The sequence below is a fragment of the Anser cygnoides genome, chromosome 1 (assembly GCF_040182565.1).
Source record: "Anser cygnoides isolate HZ-2024a breed goose chromosome 1, Taihu_goose_T2T_genome, whole genome shotgun sequence".
NCBI classification, from domain to species: Eukaryota; Metazoa; Chordata; class Aves; order Anseriformes; family Anatidae; genus Anser; species Anser cygnoides.
In genome coordinates, this window is record NC_089873.1 from 154,394,525 (window position 1) to 154,421,565 (window position 27,041).

The 27,041-nt window shown below is 39.4% G+C and overlaps 1 protein-coding gene across 1 annotated transcript in view; it reads right to left on the reverse strand.

The window, feature by feature from the left end:
• The window catches only part of ITGBL1 (integrin subunit beta like 1), a 153,423-nt gene extending 131,690 nt beyond the window's left edge, over positions 1-21,733 (reverse strand). The window contains exons 1-2 of the mRNA XM_048072730.2: positions 21,435-21,733; positions 19,996-20,207 (exon numbers count right to left, since the gene is read on the reverse strand). Of these exons, the coding sequence (XP_047928687.2) occupies positions 19,996-20,207; positions 21,435-21,526 (304 nt within the window). The 5' untranslated portion in view covers positions 21,527-21,733. The remainder of the gene's footprint in view (positions 1-19,995; positions 20,208-21,434) is intronic.
• Positions 21,734-27,041: the final 5,308 nt, after the last annotated feature.

Below are 27,041 nucleotides of genomic sequence, written 5' to 3' on the forward strand. Positions count from 1 at the left end.
CTCGTCTTTTATCCGGATTGGTAAAATTCTACTGCTGTGCCCTGAAATATACCTCATCTAAGACACTGAAACATAAAAAAATCCATTACTTCTGCAGACAGTTTGTTTCAGTTGCTACTCCTTGTGATGTGGACCTTCGAGCCTGACTCTGCAGATAGAAGGACAGCCTCATTTAACATAGGTGAGGAAGCAAGAACTCGTGTCAGGCATTTCAGCTACAAGACTGAAAAGGCAAGGATAGCAACTGCAAATAAGAAATCTAGTTAAGGGTAGACAGGGCAGTGCAGGCATGATCTGGAATTGTGAACTCTTGGCCCAGGTAGCTCCCTGCCCATTCTGAGATGCTGCCTTCACTACTATCTCAGCCCTGGGGTCTATGCCTGGAGCCAGTTCAAACCAGAAGAGTGATATTACTCTGAGGAAGAAAAGCCTCGCAATTCTTCAAAAGGCAGGGAATTTTTGAGCTGTGGGACATCTTCTCCAGTAAAAACCATACAATTTACAGTGTTCAATGGTGTTCAACTCTTAATCTAGCTGGGAAAGGGTTTGTTTGTTTTTGTTTGTTTTGTGTGTGTGTTCTAATGCATGAATATACTACAGCATAGACACAAAGTCATATCTTGATCATTTAAACAAATCTGAGTTCCCACTGAATTAGTCTTCATCCTCTACCATTTGCCTAATTCTTGATCCTTCTACTCAGCCTTTCCATTACTGGACATTCGTTTTGAATTGTGAATTCCACCAGTTCCATTTATTGTTTCCCTTGTCTTTCACACGTTTTCCTGATGTAGGGGTAGCAGTGGTAGTGTTTTCTTTATTTGTACATTAGACTGCATTAATGTGACAGATGCGCTATATATACTGGATAAAAAACACTACAGGAGTAGATCGTGCTTGTCTTTCCTTTTGGACATTTCCTGGTATCAAGGAATTTTATTTATTTATTTATTTATTTTTTATATAGAAGGCTTTACAAATCAAAATGTCTTATTTTGCAGTCATGTCTAGTATTTGTCTGCTTAATTTTTTACTTCAGGTATTTTAATTTAGTTTTAATAGATAATTTAACACATCAAAGCTGTTTAAGCTTGTAGGTCTTTCAGTATTTATCATCTTTTCCTCTCCTGACTACATTCTGTAAGAACTAATATCTTGTAATTAAAGGGAAAGAAATAGATGAGGGAAAAGAGTGAAAAAGTGAATAATAGATAGCAGTGAAAAGCCTTAAAATTTATTTCACTCCCAAGGCACTATTTGACCCCAAGCTCATTTTTCTCATACTTATCATCCATTTTGTATTTGAGATTTTGTATTATTAACATTGTACTTGACATTTATTTTAATTAGACTGTCAATCAATTTTACTTTTTCCATTAATTTCTATTGATATCTAATATTGATGGAAAAGTAATCAGTACAGAATATTATTTTAGAGCAACTTCTCTAAACAGAATTGCATTTCACTTTAGATTACAGAGCTATCCAAGGAAATAAAAGGAAGGAACCTACTATTAAAAACTATTAATCTTTAATCAATAAGATAACAAGCATTATAAATATAGCTTTAAAAAAAAAGCAACTTGCACAAGTGAAAGTCTAAGCTGGAAACATTTCTATTAGTCTTTATTTGAGTAATCAAATGAAAAGAGGCATAATATATGATTCCTTGCATTATCCTAGCCATAATAATGCCAAGTATGTTCACAGTAAGAAGAGTAATATTCAAACAAGTGAGGAAACAAGTGCCAGGTAAGATGGAAAATATCCTTTTCTAAGAAAACAAGGTGAGTGATAACAGGCAAAGAGTTAGAATTTTTACTTAAGCATGCTTCAGGAGAATAGACCAAAAGCATTGGGACAATAAAATATTCTTCAAATGTCAGTGTTTATTAAAATAAAGCAGCAAAACTAGAAAAACACATAACATAAAGTAAAAGTCGACTTTTTCCAAACAGTTTTAAATGCTGATGTAGTCCTTTAAAAATGTTAATGTTTATTCATACTTTTCTGTCTGACACATTTTCTAAAAGTGCTATAAGCAGCTCACACCTGCATGTATTTTCATTACTGTTCATTCAAAGCCTATAGTGATAATTCTGTAAAGCAAATTGTTGACTTCCCTAAAGTACTGTTTCTTCTGAAACTATTATCAGTATTTTTTTCTCTTTTGTTTGTTTGTTTGTTTTATTGTTAAAAGCAAAGAGGATTTTTGAGTATTGGAGCACTACAGAATTTTTATTTTCCTGATCAAAGTTAGGAAAAATGTACTGTGGTGCTACTCAAACAATGTAGATCTATATTCCAATTTTTTTAAAATCTTTATATTAAAAAACATTAAGGTAAGGGTAGAAGATGGTCCTAAAAGTAATGACTTAGTTTGGCAAGGGTCTTGCAATATTTTTTCCCTATAACCTTTCAGTACTCTATTTTTAAATCGAAACCCCATACACAGAAATCCCTGGGAGCAACCTGTCAGCTCCAGTAGTAAATTACAGCATACAATCAGTAATGCTAAAGCAAGGTTAGCAGCACTATATACCAAAAATATTAGAGAAGGAATAAGAAGAATATGAAGATAAAGGCAAGTAGGGAGGAAAAAAAAATAAGAAAGCCGTTAAGCCATTAAATTCCCAATGGAAATACATGGCTCAGAATTAAAAAATGAACACAAAATCTCACACCGAGATCTTATTCTGCTTTGATATATAAAGGATCATTCCTGTATATATATATAAAAAAATTCCTTGTTTCTTAGATGGGCAAAAAGAATGGGTTACCCCAAAACTTGCTGGCTTTTTATATGCTTACCAAGATCGCATACTAGGCCAAAAACCTGGACCTGGTGTTTTCCTTTCTCCTCAGGCAAAGCCTAGACACCGTCTCTCCGGCGTGGAGACATCCAGCAAGCCTGTGGGGCTCCACATTTATCATCGTCTTTCTGGGGATGGGGAGTGAAACTTTTTGATCAGATAAACATATCAAATGTACACACAGGAAAACACAGGCGTACACAAGCACTACACCTTTCTAGAAAATGAGTATGTTTTTTTCCACAGCCCGAGGTGGGCTGTGTTCCCGTGCTTGCTCACCACCTCCAATGCAGCCAAGCAATCAGCCATCCTCTTGGGTGACCCCTGTTGACATCCTAGCTGGTCTTAGCATGGTTTTTGCATCTGGCCCGCCTGGGGCAGTGAGCTAGCTCTCCCTTCCTCACGTGCAAGGCACAAAGGCAAAGTGAAAAATGTTCAAAAATATAGAAATGCAAAATTTAGAAAGTTAAAAAGTTACCAAAAAATAGTTAAAAATCAAGCAATGAAAAGAGGCAATGTCAGAAGAGGCAAGAGTATCCCATTGAAGCAGGGCTGCCTTGACTTAGTTACTTAGTACCAGGGAAGAGGCAACCTGCTCTGTGCCTCCTGCTGTTGCTGCCTATATCTCTTGGTTTTCAGTTTATTCAGTTTTTACTTTACTTTTTTCTAATTTATCATTTAGTTTATTTAGTTAGTTAGCTTATTTTTGAGTTTGTTCAGTTTTAGTTGCTGCCAAATTAGAATCACACAGCAGTAAGTTCACAGGGCTAGCCAGAACTTTATAATAAGGCAAATCTCAAGCATCTCTTCATATTTACTGAACAATGAAATATCAAGCCAGAATTAAGGGGTGTTTCTGAAAATAGTTTGAATGTGAATCACAGGATATTTTAGCAGATCAAATGGAGTAATTACAGGGTGGGAAGAACAAATAGACTGTAATAGAAAAGTGAGACAGGCAATCATAGACAAACTGTTTACTTCCCCACTGATGGATGAATAGAGCAAAGGTGGGTTTTTTATTTAACTTTTTTTCTGGTAGTTTTATTCCTGATATCAGATTTAACAGACAAGCCCAGACTGACTATTTGGAATCAATGTAGTAGATATTTTTAACACCAAACAGCCCCGTGGAAGTCTTCCATTACCATCTAAAATATTTTTTTGCAGAAGGATGATAAACATTATATCCCATTTATAGAAGGGAGGATGAGACACATTAAATTAACCTGTCCCATAGTCAAATTGAGTCAGGGCAACAAGACCTTCCAATTCTTAACCCAGCTTTTAAGTAGTGTCAAAGCAACAGGCTTTGCAAGGCTGTAATCAAGTGCTAGAAAAAATCTTCAGCCAAAGTCCTCGTAAATTGCGAGTCTTGGAGTCATTAAGTCATCAGTGACGAGTGACAACACAACTTGATACAGCTGTGATGAACCATGTCACTGCTTTTGATTACTAATGGCCTCTTACTAGACACAAAGTCTGAGACAAACAGTAATTTTATGATTGGGTCCTATGCTAATAGAGTGATGATTGGACCCAAGCAAAGAGCAAAAAAAATCTTTTTTTTTTCTATTCTTTTATTTAAATGATGACATTTTCATGTTTGTTCCTTCAGGGTTTTTTGTTTTTGTTTTTGTTTTTGCCTGATGAACCCTTAAGGTCCTACAGCTTCAAAAAATGGTCAATTGCAGGACTAGGTGAGTCTCTATTCCCCTGCTTTCTGAGGGCCATGTATCGTGTATCACCTTCCTGCAGTTTTCTGACAGGAAATGCCCAACAGTTCATCACATAGTTCATGGAGAAACACAGGAATAATCAACCCAAACATTTAGTTCATATTCAATAGAAAAAAGCCAAGTCTGATAGAGGCTTAAGAGGTCAGAGAAACAAGACAAACAGAAGGTTACCTACGGCAGATGGACTGACTCTGTGCTAATGAGATAGGATGGGCTACCTAATTATCGGCCCTTCCTTAAAAGACAATTGAAGATAAAAATATTATTTTCTGCATCTGTTTATCTCAAGGGGTTGCTTTTCTCTGATTTGAAGTACAGAGCTTTAAAAAACAATTCTCAGGATAAAAGTAGTACACTTTTAATATAGAAAATGGCTAAATAGATTGGTTTGGTTTCATAACCCATCTCTCCTCATGTCAAAAATTATTTTTAACTGTTGCTAAGTCTTATTAAATGCGTCAGATGAATTAAGCACTATTTCAGCAGAAGTTCACCCGTACTTCTTTTGAGTCTTTTTAGCTTGACACATAGATATATTTTGACTTTATGTCTTTGATGACCCTAAGTAACTGATCCTACTTCGAAGCTGGCCCTGCGTTTAACAGGAGGCTGGACCAGACGAACTCCACAAGTCCCTTCCAACCTAAGTCATTCTTTGATTCTGTCTAAAAGACTGGCTGCGAACCAGCCCAATCTTTCTGTTTTCACAGTTTAACCAATGCTGATGGAAAATGATGGTAAAAAGTAAAAGCACTGAGACTGGGCAAGCCTTACTTTATGATGGTGTATACACATGCAAAAAATGTATTACCATCTGTTTATATCAGGACTGTATTCATTTCTTTCCCATCAAAACTTCTGCTTGAGATAACTAGCACTTTTCATAAAAGTCAGGAAAAAAGAAAAAAAAAAAGACTTTTTTTGACGTGATGGATTTTTGGTGGGGAGTACAGCTGAATTTCAGAAACAAGAACAGAAACTTCCCTTTTGATCATGAAGGGGAGTCTGTCTCTAGTGGAAGCGTGCAACAGAATCGTGACACAAAGATAGCTATGGTTGATAGCAATGGTAAGAAGAGCTTGAAAATTCTAAGTACAGCTGATCTTAATATTCCTGAAGTTCAATTTTCCTAACCCTATAATTTCTGCTGCCAGAAAAACATGCCTATGCAACCTCTGCTACTTGCACCTGAGTCCTTTCTGTATGTTCTAACTTTACCACAACCTCTACAAGCACCGCATGTTTTGCTGGCAGGCAAGTAATAAGGAGATATGAATGTTGTTTCTAATAGTTAATAGTAACCCTATGCCTATTCATTTCTTCCTTGTTTCATCTTCTGTGATGAAATCCTCCTGCTCATCCTCTAGGATGAACAGTTGCCTCTAGGCATTCTCCGTACTATTTGTTCCAATACCAATGTTTCTGTCAATTTACCAACTCTGTAATTATTTATAGGATTATGAGGACCACATTTCATTACTCAGGAATCAAAATATATCTCTTGAAATTTCATGACAATACTGGTTTAAAACACTTACACAGAGAAGCCCACAAACCTATTCAGGGCACTGCACAGCTCTGTATCACCTTTTATTCCCCATGTTTGTAAATCATGTTGTTAGGCTCTTAGTGCAAAACAGCAAAGCTTACCAAACGTCTCAACCATGTCAAACTACAGATGGAAACATGTTTAAGAGAAAACAGAATTTGAGAGTTGGGCTGATATAAATGGTATGTAGTACTCTGTCTTCAGAGAGCATTGTGTAGCATATCTTACCATTAGGTATCTGGAAAGTAGCTGAAAAAATGAACTGAAATCTGAATACATCACTAGGACAAGATCTTGCAAATAAAAAGGAAAAAAAAAAAAGTTGTTTCAAGACACATTTATAGACCAAGTAACTCTCAGCAGAGCTAATCTTATATTATATTACCTTTGGAAATGTTTGAAAGCCAGGTAAATCAAAGAGCACCTTTGGCCAAAATACATACTCTACCAACAGAGAAACTCTGTGCAAGAACAGCAGAACAGATGGTACTAATGGCTTTATGGATGCTGATAGTCCATTTACAATACAAAGCGCCTTTGTTTTTAAGGTTTACCTATCGAAACCACGGAAAATTCAATCTGACTTTGCACTGATGTTTCTCTATAGCACCTAGAAGCATGATTCTTGGAGTTTAGATGGTGATGCACTAGTCATCAAGTAGCATCACTGCATTTGAACCAGAACCAGTGTTCTGGGTTTCAAACTTAGAAGTTTCAAAAGCTAAGATGCAGGCATTGTTTTCAACTGCTTATTTTACAAGTGTCAGTATTTTGGGTGGGGAGAAAACTAGTATTTTTTGTTTAAATTGCACTTCTAAGTACATTTATTGTCACAAAGAATGCTAAAGTGCTTTTAGCATTGAAACACCACTCTGGAAGAAGCGATTACTCTGAAAAAAAAAAAAAATGAAGACATTGAACTATGTTCATTTCCCTGCTCATTTCATTTTAATTCCAAAACATATCTTGTAATGCCAATACAATATGTTACAACACAGCATTCAAACAAATCATCTTTTTTGGATCTCTCCCACATATTTTCCAGAGTTCTGTCTTGTCTATCCAAGTGTCTAAAACAGGATTTTCCTGCCTAGCCATTTGCCTGGAAAGCTGATAGTATTTACCTATCGATTTTTGGCATCTGCCAGTTTAGTCTCCCCTTCCACGTGCACAAGGTCTTCGGTCTTTTGTCTTCTTCACTTACAGGCTGAATAAAACCATTGGGTTAGGAATTTTGTCAATGTTATCATCACAAAATTAGTTCACTATTTAAAAACTGTGGCTGCTATGGCAGACCTACATTTTACTGCTCTGAGGAACACTTTGTACTGCATGTATTCTCATACATTCCAGCTGCTGCTTGTATATGAATTCTTAACATTTGTTTCCAACCTTCAAACCTTTTCTTCCTCTCACTTCCACCACATTAAATTTCCTGCGTGCATTTAGATTCTTTTTCAGCCAAGCAATAAGCCACAACAGAGTGGAATTCTTGGCTGCTGATGCTTGCCAGAAGGTGTGAGGAGGTATGCAGCCAATGTAATGCTCAGTCTGATCCATTTTTGTAAAAGGATTTAAAAATCAAACTGACAGTTCAGAATATAAACAAAAGATTGAGTTTTTGACATTACTATTAAAAAGAAAAAAAAAAGAAAAAAAAAAAAAAGGAAAGCTTAAGAAAAGCAAGTGCATATTATACAGGCATCAAGTAGATGACCAAATGAAATGGTAGCTTTTAGGTAGCAAAGAGCCTCTGTACACAGTGACATTAAAGTAGGGACAGAATTAGAAAAAAAAAATGTCAGAAATAATATATGACTCACCGAAAGGCATTTAAAGCCACTTATGTGACTCACACAGGGAGGAAAGACAGGGCAAAAGGGGAAAGAACAGAGCGTATGGTGGGACTGTCCATAATGCCAAGGCACAACGTGACTCTTCAACACTGGACTTCATCACTACACCTGCGAGGTGACAATTCTGCTGTGCGACACAGATGGAGCAACACCACCCTCTAAACTACTGTCTTTTCTTCGGAGGCTACCCTAAAAAAAAAACAACTTTTAAGTACCACAAAGTTATTTGGTTTTCTAGAATATATGGTCCAGAATTGCAGGTATTTCTGTTATAGCAACTTCTGAAACCACTGATTCTCAGCAGCAACAAACAACGAATGCCATTATATCAGCAAGGACATACAGCTCCACAGAGGGCTTGCCTAAAGGGATGTGGGGGACACTGGGCTAAAGGAAAAGTTAAGCAGCAAAGTTTCCATTTTCTTGGAAGCAAGAGAAAAGGACAGGACTGGGGTGGGGGGTGGAACTGCCCACTTCCTTCCTACAAATGTGAGCAAGAAGCATGATGAAGACCACATGCTCGGGCAATGCAGGAGGACCAACAGAGGGAAAGAAGGAAGAAACACTTATAGAGATCTGTGCTCAAATTACCCTGTGTATAACTGGGTGCTTTTAAGGTGAAAAAGGGAATGGTAGGGGCAATTCCCACATTCCCATTCTTATGACAGAAATCAGGTTGATATAGGTGTTGTTCCCCCATAATGCAGTATCTTTTGTCGGGCCATCCATCTGGATAATGTTTTCAGCTATCAGCACAGGGTGCAGTTTCATTGCTATCCAAATATAATGAGCATTCGGAGGGGTATAATTTTGCATAGAGACAATATAAGGAATGCATATTCCCATGCCAGCACTTAAAAAAAAAATGGCCTATGTCTATAATTTTATTAGCAATGTAATCTTACTTGCTACCCTTTTTTCATGATCTGACAAAACATTTTTACATATTTACTTCCAGTGAAAAATACAGAACAGATGTGGTCTCTGTTTAAGTAGGAATTAAGTTATTTTCTGTTTAATGGGTCCAAAAAGGATAAGGAGTTTCTTGAATATCATTTTTGTCATGATATGCATTATCCTACAGCAAACTGTATGGCAACAGTTCACTTTCCCTTACTGTTCTGTACATTTTGCCAATTATCAACAAAGTCAGTGGTTAACTAAGAATGTATTTGGCTAAACAAAGCAAATAAAGAAAAATAAAAATGCTTCTGTTTAATGCTTCCAGTGCTTCGTTCTCATCAAATTACAAAAAAGTTGGATAAAAAGTTTTTCCATGGCTCCCAACTCGTTACAGTAGTCAATCCACCACCTATCTCAAAAAATAATTAGCATTAATTTCTGCCTCTCTGTTAAAATAATGTTTACACTTTAAACAAACAATCCTGTCCCCAGGATTGTTCGTGCTTAGAGAGTTGGTAGTTGTCATTTAAAAGTGTGGTCACACAAACTGGAAACAGACATCTGTGCTTTGTAAAGTACTATAAATACTGCAAAAGATGAAAGTTCATAGGCTTAACAGATTAAAAACAATGGTTATGCATCCCTTTCAATAAATTATTACAATTTAGAAACATAATAGCATGACTAAAACTATCATTATACTACCGCGGATCCTCCTCACTAAAGCAGAGCACCAGGCCAGAGAACTGGCTTCACAGCAGCATCAAAGAAAATCAGCCTCAAAGAGACCTCTGGAAGTGATCATCTGGTCCACTTCTGTGCCTGGAGGCACAAATGAGTGTGTGCTTATCACTCCTGACAGATATTTGTGCAGCCTGCTCTTGAACCACCCCTCTTGACAGGGATCCCAGAGTCTCCCTCAGACAAGCTTTTTTTACTATGGGCAGGAAATGCCCTCTCTGGGGAATTAGAAAAATAATGAATAGATAATTCAGAGTAACTAGACTAAATTCTAAAATTTCAGTGTGCTAGGCCACCAGGTCCAGGCAGGGAAAAGGGGGAAAGCTGGGAGAAATGACAATACAGTGCTGTATACATGATTTAAACCTATTTTAAGAATTCAGTGGTTTAGCATCATTTCCTACCAGGACTTTCTACAACTGAACAGCACTCAGATGAATAAAGCATGAGCTAACATAGAGTATTTACTTTCATACAACTGTGGTTAACTTCTACAAGTCTGTGAATACCCAAGGCAGTTCAGCTCCCCTTTGAGGCACACCTCCTCCAGGAAAGCACAGTCCCAGGACACGAGCATGACAGTAGAGGTCATTGAGCTGAGAAAGAGCCACAAGGAATTGTTAAGAGAGCCAAAGTGGCTCAAATGTCCACCCAAGTCTTCACAGAAACTGTTCTTTGATGAGCCAGAGGAATAGATTAGGAAACCTAATTAAGAGCACTGCCAAGGAATTGGGCCAGATAGAGACCACCCAAAATGCATAAAAGACTCTGAGAGCTGGGAGTGGTGGCAGGAAAAAACAATTTGGCAGTCAGAGATAGGCAAAATGTTCAGACTGGGGCTGGCAATCGCTGTTTGTGCAGAAGGTGGAGGAAAAACCAAGACACCACCCGAAACCCTTAAAGTAAGAGGACTATAGCCCATCTGAAGAGCCAGAGGAACAACACACTTGTTTTGAAAGAGATTGGTAAATAAAGAACCACGCTGAGTAAGTTTATTTAAAAAACTTCTAACTATGAGTACATTTATTAGGGACCCATGAAATAAAATTAAAACTCTGCCTACTGTATTATTTAGATATAGCTTCCAAGATACTCTCCCACAAGAACTTAATTCAAAAAATTCCTATGTGATATACCTCTTTGAAACCACCTATGGAGAAATCGCTCTATATTCTCTGGATATTATCTGTAAATAAAAACTCTTCTAACCTTCATGTAAGGGTAGCAGATACACATTTAAGCAATTAGCAGTTGAAATTAAAATGGAATTTGCTTATTTGCAAAACAAAACCCTACAGAACTCGTATACAAAAGCATTAAGATGGTGAGGAGAAAGGGGATTGACATTTAGCCTGCACATCTAATTACAAAATCTTAATCTTATTGTGACTTTCCAAATCAGCAGAACATTTAATAAAACTTGGGATAGTTCTGTCAGTGTAACTGATCCCTTAATTAATACAGCAGATTCTAACTCTGAAAGAATTATGTTTTCATTTATTAGGATGCTTTCATACAAAAGTCTCATTTCTGCTAAGTCCAAGTCTGGAGAAAAAATATTTCAGTAAGCGTCCTGTCAAAGTACTGCTGAGTAACACGTAACTCCTTAAAGCAGTACAATACACAGAAGAATTTTTTTAAAAATCATGTAAAAATGTTGCTGAGATTAAAAGCATTCTTAACTTTGGAGATTTAATTATTATTATTATTTTACTATTACCATTTGCAAGTAAATGACATGGTCTGTATGGTACTGCTGTGATATTTGTCTGCTATTAACTGGAGATTCTGGTCAAACAAAGGAAAGAAATGTTTAGAGACCAACTCTCTGTTAGCATAACTGTATTGATTTCATTAGACTTATGTCAGAAGAAAACATAGGCTTCTGTTTAGATAGAAAAAAAAAAGGCTATATTTGCTTTTATTAAAACATATTTTAACCCAAATAGTAGAGAGGAGTGACAGGATCCACTCCTAAATCTAACAAAGTATATGTCTGAGGTTTGGTAACTTTGCCAATCCCATCTCCAATCATTTTTGTGTGTGTGTGTTTGTGCATCACATACACAAAGCTAGTAGGAAATTAAGCATTATAAATCTTGAAAAGAGCTTGTACGCTTATTTTTTACTGTGAAACACAAATTTATGCCACAGTTAAGTCTCTGTTCAACAGAGGCCACAAACAAAGGAAAGCGGTTTAAAACCAATGCCAATGATATACTCCAATATTTCTCTTCTATGCTTCAATTCATTAAGCAGTCTTGGTGAAGAAAGGCAGTGGGAAATTCACCAGTCCCTCTATGTAACATGATGCACTAAAGCCCAAACTGGGCCTGGGAATGAGAAAAAGATTTAGGGGAAAGGGAAGAAATGTTCAGTGTACCATGAGCTACTGAAAGAACAAGTTTCTCAGAGTGTCGCTCAGGGTAGTTCTCAGATGGGTTTTCATTAAGAGATGCAGGAAATACAGAGCTCAAATAGTCCTCCAGGGCAAGCCAGGCTTATGAAGTGAAGTAAGAGCTGGGCCAGCTAAGACTAATACATATATATATATATATATATCTATTTTAGAAAGGACAATTGTAAAAATGAAACTTGGATGCTCTGCTTTAAATAAAAAGGATTACCACAAATGCAAACTGTATGTGCAACCACATAAATGGAGAGCAGCTGTATTCATTTGCAATTGCTCCTTTATTCTCAATTCCCATCTAAAGACACTACCCTTTCTGGAGCTGATGGGCAATTTTCTTGCAGTGATAGCTGTCACCTGGATCTGTTCCTAAGCTCAAACTGGGAGTTGTGCTTCATTACACTTGCTGTGTTTGTGATGAGGATTATCTGTGGGTGAAACAGAAATGAGAACAAAACAAAATTCTTCCAAAAGATGGTCACTGGAAGTACCAGACTTACAGCAGTACTCCACTGAAGTGCTTCAAGACCACTTTATGATTTTAAATACATTTATTAGTGGTTATCTACTTTCCACAGAATTTACCTGACTACAATAGCAACAGACAAACAGCTAAGTACATTTGCGATACTGACTTCTATGACTCTGTAACAGAAGGTCTCAGACTTATCGCTGAAAGTCAGACCGCAGTTGTACAACTCATACATTGCTGCTAGTCTTTCCAGTTTAAAAACTGCTGGAATAACTTTGCCCCCAGGAACACAATGCTGTGACCAGGTGCTCCAGATACAACATCTGCTGCCACATGCGGCTGCCAAGGCAATAGTGCTTGGCTGCAACATTTTCCACCTCATAAAGTTATTACTCAGTTCACTGAGTTCCAGACCAATGTCAGAGCTGGCACTCCCAGTCACTTTCCCCATAAAAAGCCCCAGGTATGTCTCTGAAGATTCTGGCTGCCACTCTTCAAGTCATCGATGAGAAAATTCCTTGGATTATATCACTGCTGCTTCTCCGTTGGACAGACAGAAGGATGAAGCAGATCTTAGGATCTTTAGGAACTGCTTTTTCATGAAAGGGGACAGGTGCGACTGCAATTAACTCTTCTGAAGCTTTACTCTTCATCACATGAGAATCTGATCATATAACTGCTTGAGTTGGTGTTTCAGCTCACTCCCTATGTACCACTTCCCGAACCTCTGTCTGCATATAAGGACCCACTCCCTTACTAGGAAAGGAAGTTTTGAAACAGCCTTTTAAAAGACTGTTTAAAGAACATTATTTTCAGTATGTACTCACGCTTGGAACAGCAGAGTGAAGGAAAGCACACCTCTGGGTCTGGATATGTGTCTTTCAATCTAGTATTATTACTATGAGCAGAAATTGCAAATGGTTTGGGCCAAAAAAAAAAAAAATCCCCTAGAAAAAATCTTTCAGTAGAAAAATCTTCCTAGGGAAAGTAAAAGCCAAAAAAAAAAAAAAAAATGAAATCTCAGCTCCTTCACTTTTGCCTTGTTCTTTGCACCCCTTCCAGCTCTGAAGGTAATTTGAATACACCAATACAGCTGTGATGTACCACACAGGTCTCCCTCCACCATATACTTGGGTTAAAACAGTGATAAGTTCTGGTACTGCATATATACTTTGGGCTCTTTCATGGCATGGAAGCCAAGTGTCAGCCCCTTTTAGGCCTAAATTGCTTATTCTTGGGACCCAGCTAGCAGAGTGTTCCTTCCACCCTAACAAAGGTTATGGAAACTTTTAAAATCAGCAGTCTGTTCCCTGACAGGACAAACTGCCTGGGAACAGCTACACTAAAAAGTCTACAGTCCAGTAGCAAAAGCAATGGAGGGCTTGAAGCCCCTTGCAGGACCAGCTATCAACAATAAAGCTTGAAATAAACACAGAAAATCTTACCAATCCAGTCAGTTCATCTGACAAAGGCTGTCATAAGAACAATTCCTGAATCTCATCCAAGGCTGAAGCAGGTAAGATCACTAATATAGTCTTCTGTCACATTAAGTGCACCATTTATTATTTATCATCCATCTTTTCTATGTTAGTGAAAATGAAACCCAAGTGTTCATAAAAGGGCTCAGTCTGTGAAAGCAGTTTTGTCATAAAGAGCATGCTTTCCAATTAAAATAAAGAAAGGACTGAAGTTCTTTATCAGCCCATGAATAGCATAAAAATTCAAACCCACTTCAGAACACTTATTTACATTGTCAAAACTTGCACAAAGGTTTGCTTTTTCTCTGCAACAGACAAGCTTGCCAACCTAGCCTGAAGAAGGGTGAAAGGTGCAGGAGGTGCTGCTCTCATCCCCACTTTGCTGTTGGCGATAGCCTGAGGGGCTGCATTCCAGTCCTGTTAGAGGCTGTGAAAAGCCTCTTCTTCCTCCTACCCATTGTATTCACTTTTATTTTTTAAATTAGCACACATTTTCCGTGAGTAATATCTGCATATAAGTGCTTTAGTTTGAAAGGCACTGAAGGTGCTCGAAATGATGGCTAGGCATTCAACAACAAAGCCTTTAATAAGACACTTTCAGAATGCCTCCCTTCCTGTAATCTCACTCGCAGTGTCTCCACCTGAGCTTCCTCCTCATGCCTCACTTGTCATTGCCATTAATGTTCACGCTGCATTTGGAACTACAGCAGCTGTAGGTGTATCCAAGGCTGTTTGACTTTACCTACCTCAGGTACCAACAGGATAACACAGTGTGCTTTGTAAGCCTGCCTGGGACAACATGCGCTTAGCACAATGAGCCCACAATGCGGTCTGTGCTATCACAATTTCACTCCTACTAGAATCTGGAGGGCCTGCTTTGAATTGAATGCATATGCTATTATCACACCTACAAACCCCTGCTCCAGAGAAATGTCACCTGAAGCCAGGTTCTGAAATCCAGGCTGTGGCAAATCAACTCAGAGAAGAACTGTAACCTCTGTTTTTGACAGTAGCCTCCTGTCCTGTTTTTAACTTAGCCATTTTAGGAAGCTGTGTCCCAAGTGATCACATGTGCCTTAGCTGAATCTAGACAGAGAAAAGGCTTAGACCTGTTCTCAAAACCCAGGACTTCAAATTTCACTCCAAATCAATCAGCAATCAATGCAGGTCACAGACTGCTTTTCTTCCCACTTTACGCAAGAATGAAAAATCAGCATCTCTGACATCACTTCGATAGGAATACAGAGGTACAGTTGTTTGAAAACTTCCAACTCAACTGAGACTGCTCTGCCTAAAAACACCATTCAGCTTTCCTGCAAAGAGCATCAGCTCAAAATGTTCTTTAAATTCCGTTTTCAATTTCCTACTTATCTCCAAGTGATGTATCCAATAAACTTACATAGATGCATAACTACATGTTACAGCAATACCTTAATTCAGATTCATCTTGTATTTCTGCATCTGCTCCTTGTCCATTTAATTTTTCATTTATGTTCTCTGCATAATTTAGCTTGTATCCTGAAGCCGTACAGAGTGGAAAATAATTGCACAGTTATCTTTCTGTCCTTCACATAACTATGATAGCACTTCTGGCTGTGAAAAGCTACAATTGACACTACCATTATGTTGCTGAACTAGTCTTAAAATAGGTACAGCATTTACAGCAACTACAACTTCAGAGAAAGAGTCAGAAAAATCTTCCACTGGCCTGAGCAGAGACAATGAAATTCCCACAGCAACCGCTTATGGCAGTAAATCATGCAGTGCTACTATTATTCAGTAGTTGTGAAAAGTATTTCAGTTCGGAAGGGGAAAAATTGCTTATCAAATCTTAAGAACTATGGAAAAACAGAGCTACTCAATTAGTTATGAGCAAAGAGGATCCTCTCCTTTACGTTGCACTCCTTCTTTCTGCTGTCACAGAGTTGTGCCTACCCCTTGATCTGACTAGCTATGAGCAGTGAAATCATACTCTGCCGTGTTCCAGCTGGCGATTTCCACGGTCTGTTCTCTAGGAACACCTAGAGTGCTCCCACTCCAGTTGGCTACAGGCGTCTATGCTTAGTTTACTTTTTCTATCTTCATTAATCACAGGCACATTAGAAAGGATTAACTAAAAAAAAAAATCCACTAAAATTGATTTTCCTCTATTCTGAATACCAAAGAAAAATAGGTGTCAAGCAGCTTTTTGATGGGAATTCATGCCACATTCCATTTTCCTTTGCACACAACACAGGCTCTGCTTATGCTAAGAAAGCCTGAGGCAATATGAAACTGTCTGAGGTTAAAACTACTATTTGAAAATAAACAGCATCAAATACACTGTCTGCCCTGAATGAAGCATAAATGCTTTGGGATTATGATTCATTGTCTTGCAGTCTTCCTACTCTTGTCTCCTTGAAAACCAACAGCAGATGACAAAATAAAGATGTCACCAGCATTGCAAAGAAAATTACAGTATTGGGACTTCTCTCTCCTCTGCATTCCATGAGCAGGCAGACAAAAAGGCAGACAGAAGGTCCACTGAGGAGGACAGAGTACCCAGTGACTCAAGACTCCAGCACTTTGTTTCTCCCTTCTTCTTTTCTAACTCCTTGAAAAATCACCTACTGCTTTATCAATCTTAGTGGGATAAAAGACAAAAAACTGATCACTATCCCCTCCAAAGCCTCTAGAAACATCTTGGAAGGGAAATACAGCAGAAAAGTCTCAAGCAAGGGAGAGTAAAAGGACAGAGGGAGACATTTGTATGTGCTTTTCTTCATTACTCATGGCATAATCTATTTTCCACTGTGATAAGAAAAAGCAACAGATAAACAGATGGACATCTCATCTATCTTCAGGCTTTCCCTCCTTAGAATACGGGTTTCCAACAACTGGTCCAGAAAGAAGATCTACCCAGAAAGTGCCTTGAAGATAATGAGCTGCATACTGAGCAACTGAGTATTTTGTTTAGCTTGGGACAGGAGATGGAAATGAAAGTATGTCTGAACTGATTGTCAGGGAAACACCAAGATAACTGTCCTTGGCACTAGTGACACAGACAACGCTGTCTGTCCAACTTGGAATATGAACATCACCAGTGATTAGACATCAGTCACTTCAAAAAGCCATCATTCTGTCAGGGTGAAAAGTGGCTCATTTGAAACAACATTCATCTCAAATATCGTGGCTCTCTGGAGGAATATTCAATTAGTGTCCAGAAGTTCTGCATGTGGTACCCCTCGGCAGCTATTGTTATTTTAATCATCAGGAGAGACTAGCAATGAAATAGCACAGTAGATAACAAATTAAAAATAGAGAAAAGAGAAGCAAAAAAAGAAAACAGGAACAGAACTTCAGAAAGATACTTTGGCTATTCACCTAAAACGAATATAATTTCATCACTGAGTCCTTGCCTCTAAAATGCAAAGAAACAAATGTATGTCATACATAGGAAATCAGCTTGATGGCCTAATATTAAGAAACATCAGAAGATACTGTCCAGCGAATGGTCAGTCACAGTCAACACAATTTTTCTTTCTGCTGAAACATACTGAATTTGTTTAAGAGTGGTGAAATAAAGTAACAGAAAAGACATGTCTGGATGCTTGAGTGGTAGATTCACACAGTGAATTAATGTAATAGTGGTACTAGTACAAAGTTTTTTCTCAGAATATGAAAACAAGAATGTGAAATTCCCCATACTTGGCATACGCACAAGAATTGATATATTAAAACTGAAATATTGACTTTTCTCTGATGTGCCATACAACAAAACTACAGGATAGTTAGGAAGATAAATGTGGTCATGCTGGTCTTTGAGGATCAGTATCTACTGATGCCAGCCACATGACAGGGCACTACTCCTGAAAATTTGCCTTTGGGGTTTTTCTGGGGGGACTAAGGGGGGCGTTAGTCATCAACACAAAGACCAGCCTTCTGCCAGTTCCAACAGATGTGACCATCTTTTCTATTCTCTCGTCCTTCCATATGCACCCATCCTAAAGCTAACTGACTGAAAATGTGTAAGAGGATGGCAAGCACAGCCTGGAAGCAGGATTTCCACTGGCTGGATCCAGACTCTGCTTGTCAGCCCTGAAGAAGTTACCTGCAACCTGCTCTCCTGCAGTGCTGGTTAACCCTGGACTCCATCAAAGTCATTGGGACTTTCAACAGCACTGACAAATAAATATATATTAAAAAAAAAGGCTGAACTAGCAAAAAATTAAGTCCTTAGCAGCCATTTCCCTCCCCATAACTTTGTACTGAATTTTTTACTACTTTCTCTGCAGAAAAGTGAGTTTTAATTATTTGACATCTCAGTGGTAATGCTGTTTCAATACTCCAACTAGAAAAGGTGACAACTACAAAAACTGCTTTTTATAAGAACACATTTAACCACTTAACATTCGCATCTTTAAACTGATGTGTAAAGTGCTACACAGAAGCTAAATATTGTTCGAAATTTCTTGGTTTTGTTTATCCTGTCAGCACTCCTTTCCATCAAAGCGCAGACAAAAGTTTCAGCCACTGCTCATGACATTAACAGGAACAGAACAGTTGAGTTTGCAGTACAGCATTAAAATTGGAGGAGCTTTCAGTTTCACTTCATACAACTCCCCCAGTAACAACGCCAAGCATATTGAAATCACAGCACTGATCACAAAAATCACCTTTGGGACAGCAAAGCACAGACATGAGCAGCGGTCCTATGATATTTCTTATGTAACTGGGCTTACACTGCTGACTAGAGAGCCTATAAATCAGTTTCTCCATAAAACTCTGAAGTCATAGGTGCCAAATACAAACATTTTTCTTATAATCCCATTCTTGATCTTCTCATGTTATTATTGGACTTATTCTTAGCTACATTGTTGCTAAAATAAGTTGCTCTTTTTTTCCTACAAAATTTGCCAAACCCACTGCTGGAATGCATTTGTATTATCCTCTTGCTAGCAGAATTCCAGTAACATTCCCATTGACCTAATTGCAGTTTTTGGCTTGAAAAGATGACACGTTTGTGTGAATCTGGTAAAGCTGTTTAAGCAGGGACACTAGAAATGAAGTGCCCATGTGGCCCCTTTCATCAAGTTCCAGACTGAATCCCCTGAGGAATGTGATGGCATTTCTTCTCCCTGCTCTTTTCTAAAATCCTATTCTAAGCTGCTTTAAAAAAAAATATATCAAAAATCTGACAGAAATAGACCAGAAACTTAAGTAAAGACAGCTGGAAAGATGAAAGAGTGATAATGTTTAGATGCAAACCAAGCGACACGTCCCAGCAACTGGCAGGGACTAAAATCTGTCCCAGAAATGTACGTTATTTCATCTGCCATTAAAGAATACAGTGTCAGTGGGGAAATCTCAGAAACCACAACACAATTACATTGTTTTAAGTCTCTATTTGAAAACGTTATCTCTACTGGAGAAAAACAGCATTTTATATATACCCCCGTAGTGTGATACTGTTACAGCAAACCTTCAGGTAAAAAATTACAGGACAAAAACGATTGCTCAGCAATAGTTTAAAGCCTTCGTAGATACTGCACACCATTATTAGGTGAGCAGTTCAAATGTGGCAATATTACATGAAAAAAAAAACAAACAAGCAATATTACATCCCACACTAGATTCTAAACACTGTCTGCAGAGTCTCCATACCAAAGCTACTCCTACTTTTGCCCTTGCTGCTAAAAAATGGGTAAAGTCCCATTTCATGGCAGAGACGGTGCCTTTGACTTATACCTTTTAATCTTCTTGGATGTGCCGACAACCCCCCATTCAGAGTTTCCCCACTTTCCTCTGTTATGAAGCTCTGTCAAAAAGATCTGAATTAGTGGTTAAAAAGATCCTAAATTATGGTTGTACTTGATGATCCTGAAGGTCTTTTCCAAAGGATATGATTCTGAAATTCTATGATCCAATGGTCCAGGGATGCATTCACAGCTATGTCTCTACTGTATCTGCATGCTGCGTTCCCAGCATATTTCTGGTTATGACACATATTCTTAATTTTATAAAGCTTCAGTCACCCCAGCGGCTTCCTTACCTGCACAGATCTTCCCGTCATAGGTCTCGCACACCCAGTCATGGCACTCGCACAGCGGACCATAGTATTTGCCGGCCTCCGTCACTTGGCAGATGCAGACTCCACAATTGCACCTGCCCCTGCCGCTGCACAGCTGTCCCCCGGGGACGCGGCACCTGAGCTCTGCCTCGGCCTGGGACAGGTGGCATGCAGCAGGACTGCCCAAAGCACTCCTGAGGAGGACAGCAAAGAGGAGAAGCTGCGGTCAAAGCCAGGGGCTGGGGGGGAAACCATCCCGCTGCCAGGGCTTCACCCGTTCCCCAAAGCGCCATTTTTAAGGCCACAGCTTTGTTTACGGTTGTAAACTACTACTTGCCTCAAATCACCCAATTTTCTTCCCTTTCATCAGAAATCTCCTTGTTATCTGCAGGAATGCTTATGTTGTATTGTAATTGCCATGTTAAACTGAAATACGCTCATCATTTTCATTACGCCTATCTGGTATATATGCATATACACATAGAGTTTGATTATCTACCATGAAACATTTTGATTTGAATTATTCCAAAAGCTTTAAAAATGACACATACATCCAAACATTTAGGCACCATAACTGGAATACAGAATACCAAAAAGCAAGCCTATGGTTGATTCTGCTAGAATATATTTGCAAAAGTGATCCTTTTGCAGTCTTCCGGCTGTCAGATATAGAGAATCTATGATTTCATCTGAACAGAAACAGGAGTAATCACTGACTTCCATGTAAAAGTATAGTTAGTGGCTGTGGTTTTAATAAATTCAGGAGAATCCAGATGTGAGATCTGTATTGTACCATGCAGTGGAGATCAGGACTTGCAGGACATACACAGGGAAAATCAGGCATTGGCTCATCAGGATCAGGACTGCAGGAAAACAAAACAAAGGACTGGCCAAGTCCAGGTGCCAAAGACAGGTGTTCACAGCGCTAGGGAATGCTGAGGATCCAGGTTAGTACTTCTCAGGCACTAGATGTTACATGCTTGGGAGTAAAAGAGCCGCTGGCAGTAAGCACAGACAGGTGCTGGCCCTGGTGGAGGCAAAGAGCACAAGGAAAACCACCCTGCTGTGCTGCCACACCAAGACGCAGGAACACACACGGATTTGTGGTTAGGCTCCCGCTCTACTCAGGCAGAACGATTTGGTGGTTTGGGTACAAGCAGCCGTCACCGTCCAACTTTCCCCCACTTTACTATACAAAATATCTCCATCTCGGACAGGAAACACCTCCTGGCAACAAAAAGCCCTGACACCCATGTGACACCCGTCCGCACCCTCCTCAATCCCGAGCACCTTCCCTAGGTACCACGGGGCAGCAGGCAGGGGCAGAGCTCACACAGCGCCTCCCAACTCTCTCCACACCCCGACCCCAATTTGTCAGGAGGGTGCCAGCCCCCCCATGGCCACTTCAGAGCCACACTTACCTCAGGGACGGAGGGGCGGCGGGGTGCAGGCCAGGCAAGGAGGTGACCGCCACCACCAGCAGCGCCAGCCCCGGTAGCCCCCGTGTACACATGGTGCCGAGCTGCGTTCCCACTGCCTCCTGCGGACAGATGGACGGACGGACGGACGGACAGAGCCGGCGGGTGTGCAGAGAGCTGTGAGCTGGGCAAGCCCGGCTCCAGGGCTGCTCCCCCCGCACTGCAGTGGCGCTGATTAGCTGCCTGGGAGCGGGATTTGGGCAGCGCTCTGGGAGGGAGGCCGGTGCCAAACCCCAAAGTTTACAGTCTAAGCAGGAAAGTAATTAGGAACAGTTGCGCAGCCAGATGGTTTATTTTGATGTTTTAAAAGTGGCCCGCGCACAGATGTGAACGAACTATCTCAGTCTCAAAGCTCAGGCACCGTAAATATTTGAGGTATGCGTATCCCTGCGTCCTTTGATGGATGGCTGTTTGGGATAAGTGCTGCAAGGCGGTCAGGGAAATGTGCACGGCCGAGGTGTTGTCTGTAGGGACTACAGAGGGGACAGGATGTGTGATCCCCAGAGGCCCGGGACTGAGTGGCAGCAAGCCTGTGCCCAGGCCCTGGGGCCATCTGCTGAAAGCCTCACCCTATGCCAGCCATGCTGCGGGCTGGCACCTGGCTGGGTGACCCCAAATAAAACATCCTGAGTGAGCTGGCGCCCAACAGCTTGTTAAAACTAAGCACAGTGCTGCATCACACCAGTGGGTGGTTTTGGAAGTGGCTTAAAACTAAGCTATAAGGAAGGAGGCGCACTCCAAATGAGTGAAATTTGGCAGGAATGGCCACGCATATTTCTTTGGAAAAGTCATGCATAGAGGGATAAAAAAGTCTCTCCTATGAGGAGAAGCTGAGAGAACAGGGACTGCTCAGCCTGGAGAAGAGGAGGCTCAGGGGGGATCTCGTCAATGTCTATAAATACCTGAAGGGAGGGGGCAAAGAAGATGGGGCCAGCCTTTTTTCAGTGGTGCCTGTTCACAAGACAAGTGGCAGTGGGCACAAACTGGCACACAGGAGGCTTCGTCTGAGCACCAGGCAGCACTTCTGTGCAGGTGACGGAGCACTGCCACAGGTTGCCCTGAGAGGCTCTGGGGTCTTCTCCTTGGAGATCTTCAAAAGCCACCTGGACATGGTCGTAGGCAAACTGCTCTGGGTGGCCCTGCTGGAGCAGGGGTTGGACCAGATGGCCTCCAGAGGTGCCTTCCAACCTCAGCCATCCTGGGGTTATCTGTCTGATTGCCTGATACTTCCCTGGTATGGAAAGCTCTTAAGGAAACAAACTTCCACCATGTAAGATAATATGGCATAGGTGTCCTGATCTACACATCCATGTCTGCATTTCTGAAGTAGGCAGTTCACAGAAGCTTTCACTGGTTCCAGAGCCTAAGGCAAAAGCTCTCAGTAGCTTTCATAAAATGAATAACTTTTGGTTTATTCTCATATTAAATATCTGGTATACCACAGATTATACAGTTCTGGAAACTTTTTAAGATTTGGTTAAAAATCCTTCTATTTAGATGCTGCCTTTCCCAAAAGTGTAATTAGGCTTAACATAGTGAACTCAAGTGTACAATTCCCAGGATTACTGCTACCAGACATAGTTCTGCTAGTGCTCTTCCTGTGAACAGTAAGTCAAACAATTGACTTTGCTCTGCTGGTCTTATACATGCCAAAAGAACTGTTTTTAAGTTCAATTTGGGGCCAGTAAAGTCCAATTTTTAGACAAGTATGCATTCAATTGAAACATAAATTTTCATTGAAACATGAAAGAAGAGATTGGGAAAAATTGTTCTAGCCTAATAGTAAATACGCATTCTTATTTCCTGAAGATATGAAACCAAACGTGATTCAAATGGACTATTTAAACATACGACTTCTGCCTTATTTTAATAGATTAGCTTGAAGCTGTGGCCTGTAAAACTTGCTGTCTACTTGTAGTGTGCTATCCTCTATACAACACATAATTTTGCCCTGTAACATGAACAAGAATATCTAGGAGGAAAAAAAAATCTTACAGTCCTGTATATAGCTGCTGCTTATTGTATACTAATTTTGTAACAATTTTGCTGCCCTTTATTGTATATTTCCCATTGAAAATGTTACAGAATTTTCTCATGCAATGCTGATGGTAAAAATCTTGTATTAAGACCAATCTACTGGCTTCAGTCTTGCAAATTGTTTACCATTGTGCTAAACTCTTGCATCTGACTTTGATGGATCTAGTGAAAAGGTAAGTAAATTGGCAGACTTATTTTTGACAATCCTTGAATTTTGAAGTCCATGCTTAATGCAGTACTATGAGCTCTGTGGGATAGTTTTTCAAATTTATCTGTAATGTTACAATTAAAAAAATCAAAAAGGTAGCACTTTTAAGAACAATGTAGTTGTCAGATATTGTATTGCTAGAAGTCTGGAGTTACAGAGGAATAAATATAAAGCTTTGCATTTTAAACAATAGTAATTCCCTTTTGGCACTAAATTTATCTTTAATCCACACACTAAAATGTTGCCATCTGTTCGTCTTCCTTCTTTTTTCCTGTGCAGACTGGTGGTGATAGGTGTGTGCAAGACCTTCGAGCGGCCTGCAAACTGTAACTTCAAACGTACGAGCAGAAAACATGTCACGATATGTTGACCTTATCACTTTCTTATTTTTTATGTATTTACATCTGTCAGGGTTTTAAGCAGTACACACATTTTGGCTGTGGATCTTTTGATTTTGGAGAAGGCAGTTAAACAGCCCAAGGGTGGAGTATTTAAAATGTGCACCCAGAGCTTAAGTTTAGTAATTGCTTTCATATGTGCTTGCCTCTATTACTGTATCTCAGTGCTTCCTTACTGGATTTTAACCTTTGCTTGTGTCTATTATTTAATCATTTAAGCTTTGAATGTTTGTGTGCTTGCATATATACATATATACATATATGCATATACATACACTGTGTACATTTATGTACAATGTGTGCATATATGTGCACTATGTGGTCTAAGAGGCTCCCAAACAGAAGGTAAAATCAATTTAAAAGGAACCAGTCTCTTTCTAAATGAGAACCTGACATGCTGTCATGAGGACAGCTCACTTCCTTTCAGCCACTCCTGTATGTAATCTTAAAGAGCTTCGTTCTTTTCTGGATAACATACACCTACACTAAGTACAGTATTCATAAAATGCTAGCTTTCCTACACATTGGAGTTTCAGAAGAAGGCTTTAGACCTGTAGGTGCTTGGTACGTGTACACTTAACACTTTGCAATGTCACCACCTGCAGAGAAAAAAGTAGAGAAGAGAAAATCAACACAATGCTGAGGAGGAAGAGCTGGAACATACTGCTAATATTGAACAGCCTTCTGAAAAGTAGGCAATAGACTTAAGTAACACTTGTCAGACAAGAAATGTCTTCAAATAAAGATGTGGAACCAAGAAAATAGGTGCTGCTAAACACACCTACACCTGAACCTCAGTTTAAGTCCATCACTATTAGCGTTCTTATTAAAAGCTTACAGGATATGGTATGGATTTTTCATTTTTTAAAGGCAAGCAACATCATAACTGTCACTGTGCCAGAATTGTTCCAGTGTTTGTTCTAACACTGGAAGAGAGATTGTGCAGAGAGTTTGAGGAGTCTCCCTCCTTGGAGATATTCAAAAGCCGTCTGGACATGGACCTGGACAACTGGCTGTAGGTGACCCTGCTTTGAACAGGGAGTTTGACAAGATGACCTCCAAAGATCCCTTCCAACCTCAACCACTCTCTGATTCTGACTCTGATTACATACTCTGCTGCTAAACGAGATTTGATTTGCCGTGGGGAACCAGATGGGCTCTTCCTACTCCCTTATTACAGCCTCTTCGTGGCCAGCATAATTTTGCTGTCACTTTAATGAAAGCATTAGGCAAACCAAAATTTCATGCTATTTTTAAGTGTTTGTTTGTTTGTTTTTTGTTTTTAATAAAACAAAACAAAGCAAAATGTGCATCCAGTGAAGAGTTTAATCGTAAAATATAACTGGAGACCACCAAAATTTGTCAAATACTGTTCCTGGGTTTCCATGGATCCCAGTATAGTAACACCACCAGTTTTTCTATGAGGAGACTTTGCGGAGGCATTCACTTCCACAGCATTTTTCTAAAATTAACCAGAAGTTGAAAATCCCACATATCACACAAGTTATTACTTCTCTATAAAATCTGTAATGAGGAGCTTTGGAAGCTCCCGGTGATTTTGCATCACTTCTGTCACTGAAACACCGTCACTAAACTAGACAGCTCTAAAGACCTAACCTATGACAAGCCATTTTAGCATCTGTAGACTAAAGTACTTGATGAAGATAACTGAAATCTGTCTAAATTAAACAGTTCGGAAATGCACTCAGCTCTTGAGATTCATTGCTGTACTAGCCGATGGCAGCCTTGGAGATGAGCAAGAGATGCCAGAGCTGTGCAGAGCAGAAAACCTTGTCTTCATTTTGCTGACATGAGATGGAATCTGGGACAGCTGATGGTACCACACAGGGAATAGAAATAGCTTTTGGAGTTATAGGATCAAGGTTAGAACAAGATTAAAGCTGAGCTGGCCAGAATGTTGCTGCCCTGAATAGTAGAGAATATAAGCTATCCAAACAGTTCATAGGCCAACATTAATCAAGATGTTATTGTTTTATACTCTAGTGTAAAACCTTAGCTTACTCTTTCAGGTCCTAGTCAAAACTTTACATAGTAGATAGGTCTTGTGTTTGTTTAATGTTTACAAGTTAATTCCCCAAAACAGCAATAGTACTCTGCTTTTACAGAGGCCTTACAGCTGCATGAGATTTTTAAGCGTGAGCTTGCAAGACAGCTCAGAATGCCAGCAAAAACAGTGTGTTTTTAAAACCATACTATTACATTCTTAACCTTTTTGCACCTATTTTAGAAAGTAAGTCAAGGTCTGGTGCAATCCAAGCTAACAGCATTGTTGAAGAGGCCAAGAAACAACATAAATGGACTTTTTTTGCACATTTTTTGACATGAACCCTCACTCTGTGGTCACACTGTGTCTTATTTTTTAAAGGGACAATGCTACTTGCTGCTGGGAATCTTGAAAAATCTAAAACAATAACAGCAAAACAATAAAAATAATGAAACTTTGATTTTTGTATTTTTAACTAGTTACCAGAATTAACTGTATAATGAAGGACATCTGTCACTCATCTGTCACTGAAGAGTTGTTCCTAGGGACAGTAAATTAAAAAATGAAAATTGCTGACTTCTTAGAGGAAACCAGCAGTATCTCAGGTTTACCTTTGAGGTGGACATATGCACACCAGATTCTCCAGGCAACAGCAACCCCTCTTGTATGGTTTCAGTACTCAGTCACTGGGTTCTGCTGCTTGTTGTTAAACCAAAAACGAAGGAGAGACCAAAATGAAGAGAAACTGGCGGGTGACAAATATTGCCCGTCTTCCACGTACTAAGCATTTTTGAAAAGTAAGCCACATATATACACAGTTAGTTGTAGATTTAAGGACCCTGCTCAAGGTCTGAAAATGTGAAAAGCATATTCTGTATAATCTATTTCGGTTTTTCAGTGTT